The following is a 24,380-nucleotide window of genomic DNA, read 5'->3' on the forward strand; positions in this document are numbered from 1 at the left end:
TTTTATTGTTATGTTAATCCCCATACATTACATCATTAGTTTTAGATATAGTGTTCCATGATTCATTGTTTGTGCATAACACCCAGTGCTCCATGCAGAACGTGCCCTCTTTAATACCCATCACCAGGCCAACCCATCCCCCCACCCCCCTCCCCTCTAGAACCCTCAGTTTGTTTTTCAGAGTCCATCGTCTCTCATGGTTCTTCTCCCCCTCCGATTTCTCCCCCTTCATTCTTCCCCTCCTGCTACATTCTTCTTCTTTTTTTCTTTCTTAACATATATTGTATTATTTGTTTCAGAGGTACAGATCTGAGATTCAACAGTCTTGCACAATTCACAGCGCTTACCAGAACAGATACCCTCCCCAGTGTCCATCACCCAGTCACCCCATCCCTCCCACCCCAGCCCCCACTCCAGCAACCCTCAGTTTGTTTCCTAAGATTAAGAATTCCTCATATCAGTGAGGTCATATGATACATGTCTTTCTCTGATTGACTTACTTCGCTCAGCATAATACCCTCCAGTTCCATCCACGTCGTTGCAAATGGCAAGATCTTATTCCTTTTGATGGCTGCATAATATTCCATTGTATATATATACCACCTCTTCTTTATCCATTCATCTGTCGATGGCCCAGAATGTTGTCTTTAGTGAAATTGTAGCCTGAAAAATTAAGGTATAAGTTATCTGCACATCCAGCAACTCAGTTCATCTTCCTGTTTTTCAGTTTTTGTATTCATTTATTTTGTAGCAGTGTTCAGTGTACATCTTCATCTTTACAGTGTTGGTAATTAATTTATTTCTTTCTCTGCTCTTTCTCACAAGAGCTCCTGACTAGCTTATTGCCAAATCTATTTCACTTACTGGTCTTCCTGAATTCTTTGTGTTATCTGAGTAATTTGTCCTCTTGGTGCTTGGCATTGTGTAACCACTGAAATGAGGCTGCAGTTCTAGTCAGTGCTTTTCTCTAGCTTGGAGGGTGGAAGAGCTTGTACCCAGCCAGTCCCTCCGTCCTCTAATGGGACTCGTTTTGGGCTCTCTTGCTCCCACTCTCTGCTTCTTAAAACAAATTTTGTCTCTTCACTCTTTTCCAAGTGTTTCATGGGTTCAGATAGTTTCCCTCATCCCTGCAACTGCTAGTCTGAAGTCACCAAAACACATGCCCTTCAGAACTGATCAGGCTTGTGGCCAGCTTAACTGAAGAGTCTTGAGCTGACAGGGAAGTTAGTTTGTTTATTTAGGCTCTGACTTTTATAGTGCCTATCAGGCAAATGGCTACCTGAATGTTCAGTGTTTAAAAATAAAATTTCAAATGGGCCCTAACTCTGCAAGAAGCATCCCAGACTCTGTAATCCCTTTTCTTGGTAACGTGTTTCTATTCTCACGTTATCATTTCTGTGCCTCTTTGTTTCTTCCATTGTCCCCTTCCTTACACACACCTTTTACCTCATTCAGTTTCAGTTATTCTGAGTAGGAGCTCCCGTCGTGGGGTTTGTTCAGTCTTCTTTTCAGAAGGCTGGCCCCTAACAGTTTTTAATGTGTGATCTCAGTAAACAAGAACTGTGTGTGTGTGTGTGTGTGTGTGTATGTAGGAAGCCTGCCATATTTCCTCCCTGCCCCACAGAAAATGTGTTTTCTGGAAGCCCTTTTGACACTGAAGTGAATACCCACTGGCCCTCCCTTGCTGAATTCCCCTGAGAGGGGAGAAAGAGGGAAAGAGAGGGAGGCCTTTATGCTTGTTGTCATATCTTTTGTTTCTGCTGATTATACACAAAGTAAGTTGTAAATAGCTCTCTCACACACCATGATTCCTTTGAGGTATGTCCTGGAGAGTAGATATGCACTCAGCTTCTGCTTACCCTGGGAATTCTAGAGGGTCCCTTTCAAGGCCTCCTACTTCCTGTTACAGCAGTAGCAGAATGAAATTTAGATGAGTACTAGACAATTACTATCCCATAATTAAACCTGTGGCATACTGTTCAGAAATATTAGCCGATCGGTCTAGTATTTTTGGCTTTTAACTTAAATGTTTTTATTACATTGAAAGCAAAATATACTAAGATGCAAAAAAGAACAAAAAATGAAAAGTCCCCTAGTCTTACTACTTTTCAGAGATAAAAAATCACTGTGAAACATTTTGTGAAAATCATTGTAGAGAACTTTGTTTTAAAGTATGGCGTTGAGGGATGTCTGGGTGGCTCAGTCGTTAAGCATCTGCCTTCTGCTTGGGTCATGATCCCAGGGTCCTGGGATCCAGCCCCGCATTGGGCTCCCTGCTCGGCTGGAAGCCTGCTTATCCCTCTCCCACTCCCCCTGCTTGTGTTCCCTCTCTTACTGTGTCTTCTCTCTGTCAAATAAATAAATAAAATCTTTAAAAAAAAATAAAATAAAAAAATAAAGTATGGCATTGAAAAAGGCACTAAACACTGGCATGAAGGGAAAGCAGATGAAATTGGAATTCCCCAAATTAATTTAAATTTTATATTCCAGAGAAAACAGTAGTGAGGTACATACCATATTTTATTATCTTAATCTACACTGGAGTGATAATAAGGGGCTGGACAATTTATGTCTGCTGTATCCGTCAGTCATGTTTTTGATCATTTCTAGCTAGCTCTCTCACTACTGAGGCTTCTAAATCAAAAGGCCTAATGGTCTAGGTGTGCAGAATTATAACTAATTAGGTTATCAACTTTTATATCCTTTGTGTTTTCCTTGGTACATTTTGATGAATTAGGAACCAGAGCGTGCTTTCCCCTTAAATATTTTTCTTTATCTGATACTGCCATGAAGTGGGGTGGGTGGAGTAGGAGAGGACATCATTAGACAGTGAACCCAACAGTACAACTGTGCAGTTTTGTTTTAAGTCTCAATTTCCTCATCTTTAAAATACAGGAGTCCATTTACCTGGATCCTGATGGATTTTCTTCTGCTCCGAAACCCTAGGATTCTGTTTGAGAGTGCTAACTCACGTCCCTAGTGTAGTTCTTTTCGTGATTTGGATAGCTGAAACATTCTAGTAGCCTGGCGCTGTTTCCTTCCAACTTATTCACAGACCTTTTTGTTTTCTCTCATAAACTGTATTTCTAAGTGTTGAGGTTGTAATCAAGTGTAATTATCGCTGTTTAACTTTCTCCTTTCCTCTTGAGAGTGTTTATAAAATGCGTTCTGTGGGGTGGGAGGTGATATAAAGGAACTAGCAACTTAGTATTGGTGACACAGTCTAATAGTATTAAGGTAAGTGGGAATTTGTTTTGTGTACATAAAGTATTCTTTACACTTGGTTTGCAGTATATATTCTGGTTCATGGAATGTGCTTTAATCAGTTAAGTAGTCACATTTACTGAGGTTTTATAGGAAGCTGTAGGGGGGGGTTTGTTTTGATGTTGAATATTCGAAGATTAATCTTTCCCCAGTTCTTCTATTGCACCTTAGGGAGAATTACTGTTGCAGAACTCATTAGTGCCCCTCCATATGTCAGCTGAGGGGTGGCATCAGCATCAGTCTGTGTGTGCCCCAACACACATAGACAGTGTCCCTGCTTGTCTCCGTGCCCCATTTCTTTCTCATTCCTCAAGTTAGAGGATAATTTCACATTGCTTATGTTGTCCTAGATGCAGAGCAAGTAGTGGGTCTTGATAACACACTTTCTCCACTTCCTTTGTCTTTTTTGTAATTTCTTTCATATGAAACATCAACAAATGCCTCTAGATGGGAAGCCACAACTTTTGCATGTTTTTTGTTAACTTCTTTGAAATATGTTCTCAGTCTTCTCATTTCTTAAGTTTGGGAATTGCGACTTTTTAGTATGGGACCCTGAGCTCTAGTTATTTACCTCCTCGAAGCCTCTGGTTTTTTTTTTTTTTCATTTGTCAAAGGGAGATGCTCATAACCCGTAAGATGGTTGCAAGGGAAAAAACAGGTTAATCCATGTGTGTAAGGTGCCCACATGGTGACTGGCATATCACAAGTGCTCAGTAAACGTGACCTCTCTTGCTTCTCCTCTTGGGCCCCACTGTGAAATTTGTGGGTGAAGAGTGGTTAAGTTCAAAGACAGGTGATAATCTGTCCATGTCACCTTATGGACATGAGCAAGAAGAAAGAATGCGAGGCTTAAAAAGAATAGGAGGGTTGGTCCCAAAAATGTCTGAAGAATTGACTGAGTGCTTTTTTACAACATTAGTAATATTCACTGGTAAACTTGCTAAGTGGACTTTATTGAAAACTGTTTAAATTTAGAGAAGTGAACTGATTTGTGGGTCAAAAGAAAGAGGGAAATATCTTCTAAGGCGGTACACTTGGCTGAAAACTGATCTCTGAACAAAGAGAATTGACTGGCACAGATGATCCTAAGTGGAGCTAAAGCACAGAACAAAACAGCAAAGGTGGGCCTTGATAGGGAAAGAAGACAGGTGGAATGAAGCTGATTGATGGATTGAGATTATGATAAAGATAGTTGTATGATTAACAAAGATAGTGTGTGTTTGGAAATACTGAATAGTGATTCAGAGAACTTTTTTAAAAAGCGGAAACAGGTTTAGATGGAATCTAAGTCCTTTTGTCTTTATCTCAAAAAAAAAATCTAAAATGAAGTAAGCAAGTAACAGTAGGCAATATTTTGAGATGAGATCGCCTAATTAAGATAGTTTTGAAAGGGAATCTTTAGTGGCTTTCAGTATAGAATTTTAAATATAGAGAAATATTCTAAATTATTGCTATTTTGTTATCATTTTTATTATTGGAACAGACATAAAATAAACCTGTTAAAATTTAGAGATCATGAATAAATAAAAAATATTGATAAAGTCTGTCTATGCTAACCTTTACCATGAATAGGAAAATAAATTTGAACAGGAATTTTAACAGTGGAAAGGAACTTTAGGCATTAGAGAATACGGTGTTCTTCTTCATTCTCACATAAGAAAATTAAAAGAGGGGAAAAAATGTCACCAGTGTCAAGTAGAGATTCTCTGTTTCTTTTCCCCTGTACTTTAATCTTCTCTCCTTCTTCCATCCAGAGATATTTAGTACATGCCTACTTTGTGCTACATGCTGTGGATACAAGGGGGAATAAAAATTTTGTGGATCTTTTCTTAGAATTTGCCTTCTGATAGTTAATAAACTTGGTTACATGATAGTCATAATGTATTTGACATAATATATTTGACCTACTAAGTGTCAAAAACCATTGGAGCCATGATGGCCTGTTTCATACTTGCAGTTGGAATGTCCCTGCTTCTGTCTGGGTCAAATGTATTTGTGTGTAGTTCTCAGCAACCTCCACACCCAGCATCTAACTTGGCCATATTCCCCCAGGTTCCAGTGGCATGTGCTGGCAGAGTGCTGGGTGCAGACTTTTGCCCAAACCTGGAGGAGCCAGACCAGAGGCTGGAAGTCCAGGTTGGAGTCTTATTGCTTTATTAGTTGGGGGTGGTGTGACAGAAACAGTGGTCCCTGGAGGCCATACAGATATATCAGTGTCATCAGGAGATGGACAACTGTTGAGACAGGTGTAAAGGAAGAACCGAGGTAGCCTGTGTGCTACAAAAAGTCCTTTTCAGGCTAAACTGTCTGTAACTGGAGATAATTCATTTATTCATCCATTTAAGAAACGGTATATACTGCAGTGGACAAGAACATGGTTTCTAAAGGCTGGCTGCCTAGGTTGACAAAAGTTACTGTGAGACTTTTGGCAAAGTCACTCAAACACACTGAGCTTTAGCTTTCCCATCTATAAAATGGAGACTTACCACCCAAGGTGATTATGAGGAGTAAATGTTCTAACATATCCCTAGCCGTTAGCATAGGGCCTGGTGCATAACGGGCACTCAGTTAAGCCTAGCTCTTGTCTTTTCAAAGCATTGTTATCGTGTGCTTGGTACTGTGCTAGGCACTGGAGATACGTGGTGCGCAAGTCGTGCTTCCTGCATGATGGTTTCTCAGCTCAGGAGAACAGAAGCCATTAGGCACCATAGTAGAAAAGTATGATTTAATGATAAGTATCTTCCCTTTTCATGTATGGGGAGATAAGTCCTGTGATACAGTATTAAGTTCATTAGCCAAGTGAAGGTACTTAGAATTCAGTTCATGTTATGTGGTCTTGGGACATCAGAAGTAGTTCGGTGTATCACAGATAAAAAATATGAAAATGACACCTTGGTCAAAGACCTACCTCTACTTTATGTGCCATTTAATATTTAAGGAATGTGTGTGTTACTAATGCAGAGATGCTGGCTGAAGTTGTAACGTGGATGGCATCCCCTAGCAGGAGCAAACACATACTGTCTTTTTTTTTTTAGGACCTGCATTTGGCATCATTTTCTAAATTTTCAGACTTACAGGATGAGCATGGTGAGCTTGGTTTTAACCAACTGAGCCACCCAGGTGCCCGTGAGCTTGGTTTTAAAGCATTTTTACTGATTTAGACACTCCGCATAAGAAAGGGGAATAGTTTTGAAAATTGACTTCTTCACAGTTGGAGAGAAGGTGGAAGTGGTGGTAGGAGGAGGTTTCAGTTTTTATGGTACTGAAGAGTGTACCATCTCTCACACACCTGCTCTTGGCCTAGGGAAGACCACCTGAGCTCTGCTGTGCCACAAGCTGGTACTGTCTGGGTGGTGTATGGCTATGGTGTAACAGAAAAGCAGGTGTGACACATATGAGACATGATCATGTATTTCCCAGTTTTAGAAAGCAAACAGCTTGTGTGTGACACATAAATGCAGAGTGATGGAAGACTTTTCATGGAGAGTGGTCTGATCCTTGACCTCTTTGGGTAGGACCAGTGATGTTCTTCAAACACATCACCTGGAATGGTCTGTCATGGGTGGTTGTTGGATAATCTGTTTGTGAACTTTGAGTTATGAAGCAAAGAGCAATGGGTTTTGCAGATGTGACTGTGTGAAATAAAACTGAAAGAGACCAACAGAGCATATTATTTTAACATACCAAGAGAGAAGATGTATATTTACTAGTTTAAGTGAAACCCTGGTTGTAGGTAGGTAAACATTTGTAGAGTTGACAATTCATCACGGTCCTTGCAAAGAAGACCAAGCCCCCGGGCAAAGAAATGAGTCTCATTTTATTGGACTCCTCCTCTTGCAACACCATTTTGGCAGACCGAGTGGAAAGGTTGAATCTGTTCAAAGAGTCAAGTGTGGTGAATTGGTGCATTAACTGGGACCCATTTGAACATTTCCTTCTCTTTTTCCTCTTCCTTTCTAAATATGGCTTCCATACATTTTAATGATATCTGGTACATATCCACATTATGTCAGTCATAAAAAAACCTGACACTTAGTATGTTCTTCACCAGCTAACAATTTCACGAGTAGTTTTTAGCTTAGAGTCCTTTCATTCTTGCTATGGCATGTATCTGGTCTTTTTTTTCCCCTAAGAAATGAGGAATTTCTTAGTTTTTAGTCTAATTCTGCACTCCAGGGAATTCACCCTAGGACGTGCCAGAGGCATCTATTTTCCCTGCTTGGATCTCAGGCTGTCCCCCAGGGCCAGGCATCATAACCACTAGAGGATTTGCTGTTTTGGCCTCTTGATTCTGAGAATAACCTCTTGTACACCTTGATTTAGGAGCAGTAGTTTGTTTATATCCTTTCCTATGAAGGATTTTCATTTAGACACACAGCGCCCATATCTGATTTACTTTTCTATTTTGGCTGACATAATTTCTCATAACTGGTGGAGTCCCTTTCTGTTCTTACCTCTTTCCTTTTCACTCTTTTTTTTCTATCCCTAAAATTTCGGATGGCTTAGCACCTTTATTGCTTAATAATCCCAAGATCCCTCACACACTTTCATGAACATATCTTTGGTTTTGAATGACTGTTATCCTGAAGTCTGTGTCTTACTTGACTTTTGCAAGGGTGTCTGCTGGCTTTTCATGTTAATATGCTTGATTTAGAAAAGTAGCTGGAAATCAAGACTTTGATTCACTAATTTTATTGATTTTCCTCAGTGGTTTTTGAAGTGGGTATGAAACTGTACTTTCTTTTGGCTTGGGAGGTTAACTGATGTATATTAGCAAAAAATTGTGCTCTTATATAATTATTTTCTAGGAAGTGGTTATTCTAGTTTAGACTTCCCTTAATTGCTGTTAAATATTATATTTTCAGTCAGAGAAAAGTTACTTTTTAAGTCTAACTCTGCCATATCCTGTATTAAGTTGTTACATCTAACCCAATACAATTCCTTTCTTGATCGGGAATTCAAGATGTGGGGTTAACTTGATATTTTTCACCACTAAAGTGCTTAGAAAATTAGAGTAAATAATGAACCAATATTTCAGTACCAGATTAGACACAATTTACTGTGATGTTTCATAAACCACAGACTCCTTTCTTCTGTGAATGCGTGAAGGATCACTTTTTTTTTTCCCAGACATACCGGGGTGCAAGTGTAAATTTCCATAAAATTTAAATGAGGTGCTTCCTGTAATTAATGAACAATTGTGGCTGCTCTCTAGTCTGCATTGTAATTAACCGTGATCAGGCTTGTTTAGTGATGACACTGTTCCTGTAATAATTTGACAAGCTACTGTGAATTTGCCAGGTTATTAAACAACCTGCAGCATTCACTTATGGAATCACAGGGATGAGCTTGGCGGTTGCTGCTAGTTAAATGCAGCATAAGGGTGAACTGAAAGCTGCTTATTGAAGTCTATCGATCACCATGACCAGATTTAAATTCCTATGATTTTGGAGAAGTTAATTAATTTTGTGTGGGTTGTCTCGAAAACTTTTTATTGCATAATAAACCTGCTAGGGCAAAGCTGGTCATTTTTATGAACTCATAATGAAGCCAGCAAATTTTCTATATTATTATCACCAGTATGGACCAAAAAGGATTTGAGGTTTCCCCTTCCCACCCTATTAAACAGGTATGATTATTTAAAAAACAACAACAAACTGTTTTCTCTCCAAATTCATTCACAACATTTAACATTCCTCTAATACAAGTTCACTGTATTTGTGTGTGTGTGTGTGTGTGTGTGTGTGTGTGTGTCAGAGAGAGAGAGAGCGAGACAACAGATGACCTTGTGCTGAAAACAGTCATGTTGCAGGTAGAGCAAGCCATCTAAGTGGACTGGTAGCCTTATGTCCATGGTCACTAGTGCACCCGCCTTCCCCAACCCCCCTTCAGGTTAAGAACTGTTCAAAACCTTACTGTCTAGTTACTGTGGTGTCTTTCATTCAGATTCTGTTTATTGACTAAACCACAAGGATTCCTGCCCAAAGTACCAGGCGGTCTATGCTTGACTGATTTTGATTTTCTAACATCAGCCCTGGGGTTTATTTGAAAAATGTACATACACTGCAGCTTTAACAAGTCAAGTGACTGCATGTTTTTGACCACGGAGTAGAGTATATCTGAAGATCATTAAATTTGGGTGGGGGGGAGGAGGGGTGGAGAATAAGTGTAGTAGTCATTGTACCATTGCAGAATGTGTGTGTGTGTGTGTGTGTCTGTGTGTGTGAGTGTGACACATGGTTTTTGTCTTTTCATCTTCTCCAAGAGCCAGAAAGTTTCCTGCCGTTCTCTTTCCAGCTATTGACAAATGATTGCCAGATGTGAGATCTTTGCAGTGCTCTTTCCCTCAGCAAACCTGCAGCGATGGGATATTTGATTCTCCCTTGCCCATTTCATCTCCTTTCCACATCTGCCAGGGACACACAAGCAATACATCCCTACATGAGAGTTTAAAGTTTATTCAGCCCCTTTTTCCCCTCGATACAGTGTTTGGAGACAACAGAATGAGGTCCATATGACTCTCTCCCAACTTCACTGTATGAAATTAGTTGTTTATTTTACTTATCTACCTCTTAGTAATTGAACTATTTCATTTTAGTTTCGGTCCATGGAAAATTTGATGCAACTCTGGGAGTGCTAAGAGTTTCCTATTGTTGTCTGCTTGCTGCAAGTATGCCATCATCTCGACTTCTCTCCGATCGCTTCAGTTCTGATACAAACTAGACTGTTGGTTTCATAGAACTTCCTAGGAAAGCAATTTTAATAAACAACTGTCAAAATATAAGTGTAGCATGTCTTTAAATTTCAGTAGGCATTTAAGATTAAAAGAGTCTTCTGTGAGGGGGAATATTCAGCTTGTTTGGCTTGATTAGCTTACCCTGTATTTGTGTCCATTGTCAAAGTTGATATGGATGAGCTCCTAGTTTTAATCCCAAATAGTTTATAAAAGAGAAAGTACACTGAGTTTTGGAGGCATCTGAAATTAGCCTGTAGAGGCCACACACATAATCACTAACATGCACAGAAGCCTTTTGCATCTGCTTGGAATCTGTATTGATACTGATTTTTTTTTTTCTCATCTCAGTTTGAAGATATTTTCCAAAATGCTCTTATAGCTTATGTTCATACTATAGGGTGGGCTGACACAGGTGGCCTTTCAGTTTTCCTATTACACTTTTTGGCAAAGAAAAAGGCCCCTTATTCCCTGAATAAGATCAGCGTTTTTTGTTTTTTTTTAACATTTAAAAAATAATCCATAAAATGTCTGCCACATGTTCTCTAGTTGATGGAAATGTTTTCCGAATTAGAGCTGTAGTATTGAATTCTTACTGTATCAGTGCTAGTATGTTTACTGTTTCTGCTACCCTGTTAGCTACTCTTAGCTACCTGTGATTATATGAATTTATATTTTTTGTGAACATAAAATGATGAATATAATTACTATTTCTGAATTTCATACTGAATAAAAATTTTGTTTTTTTAAAAAAAGAAGTAAATGGCTTTGCCCATTATTAGAATCAAAATAAGGAAAGTGTGAAGTCTACTTTTCAGTATGTTCTTTAAAAAAAATAACCAGGCAACAAACAAAACCTAACAAGCACAAAAACAAAAAGCCAACAGTCCCTGAAACAAATCAATCTTTCTAAGCCTAAGAAAAATAGGTAAATCAAAGTCACCAAGATATATACATGAAATGTGTGCAACTTTTTGTATATCCATTATAGTATACCTACATAAAGTTTAAAAAAAGAAAAAGGGGTGAAACTGTTTGCCACAAGTTCCCAAAATGTTGTATGTTTCAGTTGGAAGTAAATGCTGAATAGAAGAAAATTATAGTTGAAGATATAATGATAAGGGGCACCTGGGTGGCTCAGTCAGTTGGGTGTCTGCCTTTGACTCAGGACAAGATCCCGGAGTCCCGGGATTGAGCCCCGCGGGATTGAGCCCCGCATCCGGCTCCCTGCTCAGTGGGGAGTCTGCTTCTCCTTTTGCCCTTCCCCCTGCTCCTGCGCTCTCTCTCTCTCTCAAATAAATAAATAAAATCTTAAAAAAAAAAGATATAATGATAAACCATTCAGAGTATTTACTCTCAAAAACAACATGATCATAGTGAAGGTGCTAAGTTTAAACAACACCCTTCAGAACAAAATTACCCAAACCAAGAAGGATCCCTGTGGAAAAGTTGGTATTTTTATTGTCCTTTGACATTCCCTGAGGACTGACGCCAGGTTAGGCACTCAGTGGATTCCAGGGGCTGGGAAGGTGGAGGTGAAGAGCTCTTTCATAAAACAACAAGGTTAGGGACTCCTGTGGCGGGAGCCAAGTTCCTCCGAGTGCAGATCACTTCACATCATTTGCCTTTGCTAATGCATTTGCTGGTTTCTCATGCCTTCCTGCTTTTTCCTCAACATGGGTACTCTGGGAGGCAGAGAGGTGCTCAGCAATGGAGGTGTCATCCGGCCCGTGTACCTAGGGAACGTCCTTCAGAGGACGACTTGTCACCAGCCGTCAAAGAAGAGAGTGGCTTTGTGGTCTCTGAACATCTGGCAGCGCTGCACAGGAAGCTGAGGGGGTGTCATTAATTGTGATGAAATAATTTAAACCATCAGGAATAAATGAGGCTGTTAAGCTAAGTTCAGATTCCATTTGCCATGCACATGTGTCTAGCAGCCTGTGTGCAGTTAAAAAAAATTGAATTATATTAGCTCATGAGTCGAAGCGAAACAGATACTGTAAATGAAACAAGTTGCTGTGTGGTGATGACATCGTGTTGAACCACTTCACAGAGTTACAGTTTGTAGGATCGATATATTGAAAGTGGTACATTACTTAATGAATTTTTATATAAAAGCATTCTTATGCGATTGAGGGATAGAGTGAGGACCAGGGGTTTATTGGAATATAAGATGGGTAGGTGGATGGGAAGAAAGAAGCAAGCTATCCGGTGAAGGCGGATTGGGTAGGTGGGGCTCGTAGCCTGCTAAGCCAGAGTGGATTGATGCACAGCTCACCTTTCTATGAATCTGGCTTTAAGTACAATATTCATTGCAAGTGTTCTGTGTATACTCTAGGCAGGAGGACAGTTTCTCTCTGATAACCAACTTCTCATGTTCCTTAGAGAGCTTCTGACTCTTTGGGCACATCTACACTGTTTTGTGGACAATGGGGACAACTATCTTGAGTGACAGATTGTTCCTCAAGCAAACAGACATATTTTCAAGGCTTTGCACAATCATGAACACTGATTTCAAATGTAATTTTCAAGTACTGTGGGAAGAGGCAGCCTAATTTCTTTACAAAGGAAAGACTGTCAGGTTTGGAATGTCAGGGCATCTCTGAGGTTTTGAGCGCTAAACTGAGCAATGGTGTGTACGTTCCAAAGTACATTTCTAAAATAAAAGTCATTCCTTTACACATAAGCAAAGTTTTCAAACTTGAACTTTTATTTAGAAATAAACACAGGATTTTGAAAAATAAAATGAGACTGTGATACAGAAAGCCTTTTTAAAAACCACCAGAGAGGTAATCCCTCAGTCACATCGAGGCGATGGTCCAGCTCCAGCAAGCCTTGGACGAGAGTCATTTTAATACAAACGTTTTACCCCACTTTGCTCCATCAGTCTCCTCTTCACCTCACTGCCTTTCTGTTTTCCTTGTTAGGTACCTCCTTTTTTTCTTCTCCATTTTCTCTTTCCTTTCCATTATTCTTTTAATTCTCTTCACAACCTATTCTGTCTTCCATAAAAGTGAACTGCAGTTCTGTTTTCATTTGTAGTCCTCGTTTTTTTGCTAGTAGTTAAAAGATTAATATCCACAGTTACTTAAATTGTGAACTTAGAAATTTTAGGTTGCATTTTTACATAAATTTGTTATGACCATTGGTGGATTTTTTTAAGAAATGTGACTAGACCTTGATTAGTTTTTTTTTTTTTTTCTTAAAAAAGGAATGCAGAATACTCAGTAAATCGTCCCTTTTCCTGGACTTTTGAGTGGAATTGTTATTGATGAAAGCCAGAAATTTGTGGCTCCCACTTACCCTTTTTCTTCTTACCCTGACACGAGGACGACATTCAAATCAAAGTACTTGAATTTCCTGACATCTAATAGAGCAACCAGTAGTTAGGAGGTTCCTTCTGTGTGTTTTGATCTTTGGATTTCATTTTAATTGATGAAAAAGAACAGGAAGATTTGGCTTCTTCAGATCTATTTTCTTGGCATTGTTGGAAGGGTTGAAGGGTTGTGTGTATGCATAAGGCACTGTGTCTCACACAGAGCAAGTAGTGAATGCATTATTGTTATGATATAAGTGTATTTTACTAGCTTCTGTTGGCTGAGCAACTAAGAATTAGCAAGACTTTTTTTCCTGAAAATTTCACATACCGCATCCATTTAAGTTATATTCACTTTTAAAGTTCTATAATTTTTTCCATAAGATTAAGGAATCCATGGCGAACACAGAGAGTTTTGAACAAAATACCTATGCTTTTCTTTCTTTATTTGGAAGAAATCAGTGCATTCTGTAGTGCGTTTATTTATTTCTCAAAACAAGTAAGAAAATGTTAGTATACTCAGTAGTTGCTTGAAGTTTTCTTTTGCAAGAGTCTTAGTAAATAATTAATAGATAAAAAGCAGTTTCATGAACTTAAGTTCCTTCCTCCCTTTTATAATTTAGTGGAGTGTGGCCTGGATGCCCCTACATATTTTCAGGACTTTTTTTTTTTTAAGTTTTCTACTGCTGTTGTTACTATTACTCTCTGCTTAAGTATCATTAAATTCTGGATTCTGTATCGTGAGTTCTATATATCAGGTACATTACAGATTAAATAAATCTTGGTTGCATGGCCTGAGAACCTACCTACATTCTGTATTCTCTCTCAAAACCACTGTATGAGGGAATGTTACCTAGATTTCAGATAACCAGCTTAACATAAGTTCATGTTGGGAACTGTCAGTATGAATATAAGAAATGTTGAGTAAGGTGCTTATTTGTACTTTATGTAAGTTCCTAAGTCATAACAGCTTCGTAGATGCTTCATAGAAGGAGAAAGAAAAGATAAAGATAGAAAAACAGGAAGAATTTTAATTCTTGGCTTGAACAGAGAGAATTGTATGTGTCAGAATGTGTGCATGTATATGGATTTTGTATATACATGCAATGTATATCTCATTACATATAAATCTGTATATTTTATGTTTATAAGAATGGCTAGTGATATTCTGTTTGGATATTTTGAGTTAGTCATAATGAGTAACATTACAGAAATGAGGATTTACGTTGAAAACACATAGTCTACCTTCTTCCACCTCCAAAAAAAAAAAAAAAAGGAAAAAACTTCTGTTAGGGTAGATAATGGAATCTCTGTGTGTGAGATTTTTAGGACTCAGTATTTTTTTCATATGATTTCATAATTTAAACCTGGGAATTATCTGAATTATAATGTCTTCATTTTATAGATTTGGAAACCAAGGTGCAGAAATTTTTTAAAACTTACCCCAAATTACATAGTTAGTAAAAACATTCTCCATTTCTAATGTGTCAGAGCCTTGAAGAATACTGTTTACTGGTTTTTATTCCTTTAGAGTTTGCAAGCATTATATAGCAAGGTTCTAAGTTCTTATCACAGAAAATTATTTGACTCATTGTATCCCTTGTTCTGGATACTCTGAGTGAGCATTAATACCAGAAGGCTACACGGTAGCCTTTAGGTACCACAGTAATAGTGTTAGCAGGTTCCCTCATGAAAACAGCAGATCCTTCTATCTGATGCAGGAAGTGTGCTAACTTGATGCTAAGAAATGGGATGTTTGGGTCTGGCTTTTTTTCTTTTCTCTTCTAGAAAGTGTGAGTTCGTTATAGAATTTAGGTGTTTGACAAAAGCTAGCTCTTGAACATTAAGAGGTGGAAATAGTTCCATCTAAATAATCCCTGTTTCCAGAAGAGAAATGCCATTACAGACATCTGAAGAATGGAATTAGCCAAGAATCTAAGTGTTACTTTTTAATGTTCAATACTTGCCAGTGGAGTTTCATGGAGCACAGAGGCAGACCAAGCCCCTTGAAACCATCGTTTTTATAAAAACCATCTTTAAGGGCCTTTTTGACTATGGTACTATGTTTGTATCCTATAAAAAGTGAGCTGAATAGACAGTGTTTCTGCCCTCTAGGAGTTTATAATCAAAAACAGATAATATAGTTGACATCTGTTATTATATTAATGTCCTACAAATAAACACTGATCAAATACATAAATAAAAGTTTTATATCAAAGACAAGTAAAAACCTTTTTGCTTGCCCAATTAAATAAGTAAATAGACCTCCTCATCCCCACACTGAAAGTATCATGGATGATGTAAAATGACTAAACTGGAATAATCCTGACACCAAGATAATCCTTTTAGATTGTTATTTTTAGGGGCTTTCAAAGAGTGCTGGCATTACCCTGATGTCACTGATAGCTTATTGTAAGCGGGTCTGGATTCAGACATACTGTTTTTATCTTTCTGGTTGAATTTTCCTCCCTTTCTGGAATTTTCTCATTTCTGTCTGTTGACTGGTGGTACTTGATATTGTAAACCAACATCCTGGAGTGTACTTTAAAAAATTTATCCAAGCCCCTGATGTTAGTAGAAATGATTTTTTTAAAGCTAGCAGCCTTTTTTCCCCTTTAAATCACTAGAAACTGCAGGAAAACAAATATAGGAGCTTAAGATTGATGCTATAACAACATGAAGTTCTATATCCAAAAGGCTTTGAGGGAAATATTGGTTAAAAAATGTAAGTTCACAACTTTGGAATAGACAGATCTGGCTTTAAGTTTGAGTAAAGCTAGACTAACTAAAATCAAACATAAATGTTGGCAGGGGGAGATAAGGCATTGAGTTTGATAAAATGTTTTCTTTCTGCATGCTTCAATTTTAATGCAAGGTATTTTAACAGTCACTTCATTTTTGAAGTGTGAACATTGGGAAGTCTAAACATAAACCCATCTTAAAGTTCAAAATATTTTAAAAAAATAGCTATCCCTACCCCAGTGTAGGTGTGTGTCTGTGTAAATTAAAGCATGTGGATGCATAAATTAATTAGAAGAACAGTTACTGATATAAATCAAACTTATTTGGTACACTGATGAAATGAGCATTGTTTATAAGATTATCTTGTTATTTAATCTCTTCTATATAAACCTGGCTGGTTAGCATTATGAAGTAATAATACAATTAATGTGATGATGGTATACTTTTTCTTGGTACAGGCCTGATCCTGCAGGCCTTTCTTGACTGGGATTTGTGTATATAGAGGGCCATCAGAACTGGAAATTTTAATTAGCAAGAATGTTCCTCCCCTCCCCCTCCAGTTGTGTTCTGTTCCCTGGGATACTTTATTCTTTTTGAACCGCTCATCTGCTGACCCCAGAAGAAAAAACTGCCTTCAGATATTATTTTCTCAAAACTGTGCAGAGTTCATTATGAGAGTTACCTGCTATCTTCAAGCTGTATGCCACTGTGCCACTGGGTCTCAAATAAAGAGAAAGTTTTACTTATAAATGAAGCCATTAGGAATTTCTTGAATAAACAAAAAAATTTTTTTAAATCTTTGATGTGCAAAGGAATTTTGCTTATAACTCCTAGTCATATAAGTCCATGTCTAACATATGCAAGGAACATTCATTACCTTCCATGTGAAAGGGAAAGCACTCCTATTAGCTAGGGAGCAGAAAACAGAAACACTTAAAAAAAAAAAAAACAAAACAGAATCCTAGTGCAAAAGAAAATTGTTAGTGTCAGTAGTTAGTACTTGATTCAGGACTTTTGCTGGCATATTTTGCCCTTTTTACTCTGCCTGCTTTCTTCATACCCATCCCCCTTACTCCATGAAGTTGGTTTCTTTATGTCCCCAAATGAAAACTTTGCTTTTGGGAAATTGAATCAAAGATGTGTATTTTATTGATTTTGCTCTCAGGTTGCTTAAGTACTTCATGGCATTCCTTTATTCTTTAACAGAATTTGGTAGTAGTGCCTAATAATTTAACCAAGGACTTGCAGAAAAACAAATGTCGGGGCGCCTGGGTGGCTCAGTTGGTTAAGTGACTGCCTCCGGCTCAGGTCATGATCCTGGAGTCCCGGGATCGAGTCCCACATCGGGCTCCCTGCTTGGCGGGGAGTCTGCTTCCCCCTCTGACACTCCCCCCCTCATGCTGTCTCTCTCTCTCATTCTCTCTCTCTCTCTCAAATAAATAAATAAAAATCTTAAAAAAAAAAAAAAAGAAAAACAAATGTCACAGGTAATTCCCTCTTGATTTACTTTTATGAATGGAGCTTGATGACTGATAATTGTTGTTACTACCTAATCTCATCTAGAGAATGGATTTATTAGGACAGTGTCCTTTCAGGATTATACACAAGGCAGTTATGATTGTGTATAATGAAATCTTAATTGTGATTTCATTTTGCCGTGAACAATCAGGATTTTTTCCCCTCTTTACTGGTCTGTGTTGATGTTAAACACTTCCGAATTGACAAGTCAGATATTTGGATATATTATTTTAAAGATTTTTTTCTCATCTTCACGGGAGTGCCACAGATATCTCTGTTTCAAGTGATTATCTGTGATGCCATAGCAACATCCCTGGCTGGTAGCAGAATATGTATTATTTCTGTGGTTTTGTGAATCAGTAACCACTAAAAGATTTCAGACCAATCATCTATGAATGAGTTGTTCAGAATGTCCTTAATGAGAGAAACTGTGGCGTAAGACAACCTCACAATACATGTGAGGATACTTTTTCACTGTTACACTTGGCTCTGTTCTGGATTATGCAACTTGGATTTTAAATCACTGTTCTACTATGCAGATGTATTTGATGGAGTTTGGGTCTGTTTCCTGGGAAGCCTTGCAGGACACTACTTGTCAAACCGGTATTGAAATCAGGGGATCTGCTGACTGGAGCCAAGCATATGGTGGGACAGGAAGCTTTCTGGGTTTAAGAGGTGACTAACAGTGAGCTGACTGCTCTTCTCTGCTCACTTATGAGAGCCTGCTTCTCAGATCTGATAGGAAGTAGGTTTCAGAGATTTGAGAAGACAGTATGAGGCTGCATGTCCTATTTTTAACTGGGATTGATGCAGATGATTAGAGCATATGAGGAACTCTAGGGTGTATAGTCTGGCTCTCTGTCAAGTAGAAGCCCTAGTAGCAAAAATAAAGGGCTATAGGTTGTGCCCTTCAGAGTTTTTCTGAGTATGGCTCCTCCATGGGCTGCCTCTTCTGGATGGGAAGATCCAGCCTTCTAGATCTTCTAAGGGCTTTTCTAGTTTCTCTCCTTTTATCATTTATCTTTCCTTTTTTACTGTGAATTATGTCACTATCTTATCTCTTCATATATTTTGGTACATTCAGGTGTTATTTCATTTATACATTTTAGGATCTTTTGGAGAGCTGACTTAACCTAGGTCCTCCTGCAAACAGATCATGAGATACTGACTTACATGAAGGTACTTTGTTCGGGTAGATTCCAGAGTAAGAATGAAGGACCATGGGAAACCAATACAAAGATGAATCATTAAAGTGATCAGTACTACTCCTAATGGGTGCTCATTCTCACTGGGGCCTTTGGAGGCCCCTCATGAATACATTTCCCCACAAAATAAAAGGGGGAAATGTTTACCCATTGACTCATTCTTGGTTGATCGTTGTGGTCCTTTGAGCCTTAACTCCTTACACTTCTAATTTGTGCCTGTGCATCTTTTTCCATGTTGTCAGGAAGCATGATGCATGTGAAGCAAACTCAGATGCTATTCAGCTATAAATGGGGGAAGTTAGGTATTGTGGCTGTAATAAGAGGTGAGACAGGGAGGGTTTTTGGTAATGCAGAGATGGAGTCCACCATAGGAACTGATAAGTTGTTTTTCATGTAGATCTAAAAGCTTAGAGTGCTTTGGAGTATTTGCTCTCCGGAATGCCTCATTTGTTGTAGTGTGCTTTTCACATGAGTTCAGTCAGGTGTGCCTTTACCTTAACTTTGTTATTTGAAGGGACTGTTGGCATTTCCTTAATAATTTTAGCATACCAGTTGGAAAATTGGTCAGACTGAAGTGATCTGGAGTGCATAATGCATTTCCCTTTCATGGACACAGGTCCCCAGCTTTATCCACATTGAAGTATAAAACATTTAGAGACATTATCTCAATTTTATTCCATATCCTTGATTTTGAAACAGGGGAAAGTTGTTAACTATTTAGCTACTGTTAATATTCTTCTAAAAAACAGTTGTCTAGCAGACTTCTGTCACAGGGTGATTCGGCTCCTTCAGATCTTCAAAAACGAAGGCCCAAATCTTCACCATGTTTTTCCAAAGGACCCAGGAACCCCAATAGGTATAGTTCATGCTTCTATTAAATCACGACATCTGATAGATTAGTGAAGATTTAGGGAAGAGTGTAAGGAAAAACTAAAAAGTAGTCCCCAGTGGGATTGAAACATTATGCATGTCTTCAAGCATTTACGTGACAGAAGAATCTGTTTCAGAAACCAACTTTTAACAAAAGCAGTTGAGTTACACAATTATTATATGTGTTTTTATTGTAGTTATGTATTTTTATTGGAGTCATGGTCCAAAAATTATAAGGTTAACTACTATCATGACTCATGCAGAGGGTATGAAACATCAAAGTTTCCTACCATCCACTCAAGCTACAATTCAAATCTGTAGCACCTTTTGCTCCTTATAAGTAGATGAACTGATCTTAGTTCCTTCTCTGTGGCATAGGATTTCTTTCCTCCCTGGGTATTCCTGTTTTTAAAGAACATACTGCTTATAGGAATGATGCTTTAAGGGTGGTAGAGAAGAACAAGTTCTCTGTTCATACAGGTAGATGGAAAGGACACTTTGCAAATGAATTGCATTTCACAGTATCTGATGTACAATAATTCCCTCAATAAATTATTATATTTTATAAAGGAAAAAGGACAGAAAAAAACCCAGACAGATTCTAATATGAATTTATAACTATTATAACATCCTCAACCATTTGGGAATTGTTACCCATTGAGACGTTTTTCTGATTTGCTCTTTTGCTCCAATTCAGAATGGACAGTGCTGTTTCAATAAAGAATTCAGTTTACTCTGCAGAACTTTCTCTTGGTCTCAGGGAGTTGAACAGTTAGGTGATTTGAGGTTAAGATATCTTAGCACCTTTAGGGCAAAATACAACCTTAAGGGAGTGATAGAATATACCATCTAGAGGATAAGGAGTTACAGATTATAAGGAAAATGATTCCCTTTGTGGGCTCTTCAGGAACAATTTTCTGTATTGTGGTTGGTCACTTTCAATGTATGGCAATTGCTTTCTATTAAAATCCCAAGCTCTAATCAATAGGTACCATATTATGCAACTTATAGTTACATTCTAACCAAAATATGTCAAATGTGGTTTCTGAGTGGCTGATTTACAGTAAGTCTTCTTCAGTCCCTAAAGTGGATATTATGACTAATTTAAACTCCCATAGACTGAGGCATTTTTCTTCATATGAAAAGTTTGTGTGTTGGGAGGTGGGAGTGGGGTGCAGAGATAGGAGGAGCAGTAAACCACTATGTCAACTTATTCACATACAGATTGATCCATTGTCATCTCTTTTGCATCTACATGGATTGTTGTGAATTATCTGCTAACCCTGGGAGAGACATGCTCTGAATTCTAATAATTTGAAATCTGTGAATCTATTAAAACCATATTTGTAGCTCTAAAAAAAAAAATTGATACTCACTGGGCAGTTTGCCCAACAAGAGAAAGTCAAAGAGATTATACACTTACCCTAAGTAACAGCAACCACCTTGCCAATTCTTCGTTTGAAAGAATACAGCAGACCCAAATTATACATCTAGGGGTAAGGGGAGACAAGAAAAGAACTCAATATATCAAAATCAGAAAGTAAATTCCACAATAATGGTTACAATAATGTTTCAAGATGTGATTTCAGCATAGGCCTAGTCATTGAACTAATCATAGCTCAGATGGGTTTAAAATTGTTTAAAGCATATCCCGATGTTGTTAAGTATGTTTACCTCTCTCACTTGAAATCAGAATATTTACTCATATACCAGTAGACCCTGAGATTACATGGGGCAGACAGCCACCTCATTGTTTGACACAAAGTGAAGCCCAGAGTGTCACAGTGACATATATTGTGGTCAAAATATGATCTTCTGATTTCCCATCCAGAGATTTTTCATCTGGTACTGAATGAACATCTTTAGCTCCTATAGTATGCCAGGAGGTAGTGATGTAAAGATGCCGAAGCTGGTGCTTCCAGGGGAGCTCTGCTTTATGCAGTAGTTTTAGGTAAGTTAACTTGTTAAGAGTTGCACTGTGATTTTCCCAAGGGATAGATTTTATCTGTTCATCTCTAGCATCTCAGCATCAGCTGTCATTCCTGGCACTTAGTAGGATGGTACCTGATAATTGCTGATGAGTGAATGTGATAAATGCTGATCTTTGTGCCACAGAGTAACAGAGGACAGGCAAACCAAGAAAGCATTTATACACGGGATAAAGTTTTAGTCAAGTTCTTGAATAGGTAGTGTTTTCCTGTGGCAGAGAGAGTGGAGAATCAGCAAGCATAGCTGAAAGACACTCTCCTTGAGGGCAAGAATGAAATTGTGCCCATCTTTCTATACTCCAGTGTCCAGAATAATGCCTGGCACGTAGCAGGTTCTCAAGGAATATACTGTGTGGCTTTCTCTCTGTATAAACTTGAATTGTACCTTTCTTTACTTCCATATTAAGAATCTGGTAAATGTTTTGGTTTTAAAACATTTCTTGTTTGATTATATCTAAGTGATACATGCTAGAGAAAACAAAATGTTATCAAAAGAGTAATTCTCTCATTCAATTTAAGTCAATAGTAAGTCGAAAGTACTATTTCCTCAGATGATCCTTACTTTTCGATAATTGAGAATCGACTTTCTTTCTTGGGCTATTGAAGGTGACTACTTCAAATGACTACATTTGGCACTAAGTAGAGTCCTACTATTAATTTTCAGTTAACCACATTGTCGATTATCTTGTCCAGTAACAATACTTCAATTGTTTGCACTGCCTATCTCAATTGAGTAGGGCCTGGGATCAGCAAGAGCTTGATTATGGATTCTGTTCTTGTATGGGCTGGTTAGATTTGCAAAGGGAAAAACCCCTTGAATAAACATAGACAGTGCTCCAAATGTTGGTTAACTGTTAAATAAATGAATGTTATTATTACAAAGAGGACTTGGCTAAAGAAGGTAGGTCATCACATCTCATTACCGTTCTTGGATAAACAACCAACTAGTGACCGTAATTTCATAACAGTGTGTGTGTGTGTGTGTCTGTGTGTCTGTGTGTGAGTGAAATGTATTTCTCTCTGAAATTATTATTTACCTCTTTAATGGAAATAGGAGACCTAGAATGTTCATTGTTGGCTTAAACATTTTTCAGAAAAAAATATTACCCTAATACTAGTTCATAAATATTTGAATTTGTGTGTGTTTTAAAACACTATAAACTCAAGCAGAAAAAATTATCAAAAGAAAAAAAATGTCAAGCAAGTAAAGTGTCCACGTGATTACATTAAAATGGAATAGACAGCACTTCCTCAAAACATCAGAATTTTTTTAAAAGGATATATCACTTCAAAAATATGTGTGAATCTTGCTTTGAATAGGTTAGTGTAGATTACATTTTATACCAGTAGCAAAACAGATAAACTTGCTGTTTAGATACAGCATTTGAACTGAGAAAACATAATCAGATCAGCGGGATGTGTGTTGAAGTGTTTAGCTACAAAATCACCCAACAGGTCTTAGCAATGAAAGCTGACCTATGGTTTCTTGAAAGGCATTTTTACTTAATTGCCAAGATAGCTCAGATATTGTTTACTGTGTTGTCAGTTGCGCTGTAGTATTCAGATAATTGAGAGTATTATTGGGCAGTAGCCTTTTTGTGCCTGTGTTTTTAAGCTATTGTTTGTTTCTTCTTATGAGCATATTAAATATCTTTAATACCACCTATTTTATTGAGGTATTCACGCTGTCAAGAAAAATAAAACATCTATATAGAGTTATGGGAGAGAACATTTGCAATGGAGATGACAAGAGATCAAGGGAATGCCAAAATTACCAGAGTGAAGAAAACAGAGAATTGAAGATGAGACCACAAACAGAGAGATAGAAAAGCCCTCTGGCAAAACATAGCTCTGGAGGAAAGTATGTTAGAAGGTGGAACTTCATAGAAAAAAATGTATTTTATAGGGGAAAATATACTAAAAGTCACATGACTTCCTATTTATTTGAAGTAGAAATTCAGATTTTATGCAAGAAATAACCTACTCAAAGGAATTATTAATGAAGTAATTATTAAAATTACTGCTGTTTTAAAAACACAGATAATCATTGAATCATTACAAAGAAAACAGCTAACAAACTGATAAATTTTCAAATACAATATTGATTAAATATTTTCATTATTTCTGATCCTGGAAGTCCTTATTGTAAAAATGACTAAAAAACTAATTATGGTAGTTTGTGTCTTTTTAATTAGTGATGATTTTCTAGGAAGAGTTAAACTGGTACGAAGTATATGTTTACAGATTTTTTTAAGCTTGTTATTTTTATAATCAAATGCTTAATTATAAAGGAAAGAAAATTTGGGAACATCCACCTTCGACTTTTAGAAAGAAGTTTAGAGGACACGAAATAGCATAGTAGAGATAGATGGTCTTTGATCACTGTGTTTAGGAATGCAAATATGATCATATTGTGAATGATCCTCATTTGATTTGCCAGTTTTATGATGTTTGATAGCTTAGTTTAAGAAGTAGTAAATTTTGTTTTGATGAGAAATTAACTGGCAGTATGAATTTTCATATCTCCAAATTAGTCTTAGATATAAATTCATGATGCTAGTCAAATATTAAACGTACTTCTGTGTTTGGTGACAGGATAGTTTCAAACTGTAAATGAAGACAGTAAGGATTGCTCAATGTAAAGGAAGTTAGGGCTCTGCTATGGGATAGTTTCTATGATTTCTAGGGCACCTCCCTGATTTATAAAGAATTCCTTAGATTCAGAACAGGCTAGGTATCTGCAG

At 37.6% G+C, this 24,380-nt stretch overlaps 1 protein-coding gene across 2 annotated transcripts in view; it reads left to right on the forward strand.

Moving 5' to 3' along the window:
* BNC2 (basonuclin 2) overlaps nt 1-24,380 on the forward strand; it is a 289,169-nt gene that overhangs the window by 35,354 nt on the left and 229,435 nt on the right. Inside the window, exon 2 of one of the 2 annotated variants that reach the window (XM_032392416.1) lies at nt 5,317-5,400. The exons of the other annotated variant lie outside the window; for it this stretch is intronic. Coding sequence (XP_032248307.1) covers nt 5,317-5,400 — 84 coding nt within the window. The remainder of the gene's footprint in view (nt 1-5,316; nt 5,401-24,380) is intronic. 2 annotated transcript variants of the gene reach the window in all.

Source organism: Phoca vitulina, unplaced genomic scaffold (genome assembly GCF_004348235.1).
Source record: "Phoca vitulina isolate PV1807 unplaced genomic scaffold, GSC_HSeal_1.0 scaffold67, whole genome shotgun sequence".
Lineage (NCBI taxonomy): Eukaryota > Metazoa > Chordata > Mammalia > Carnivora > Phocidae > Phoca > Phoca vitulina.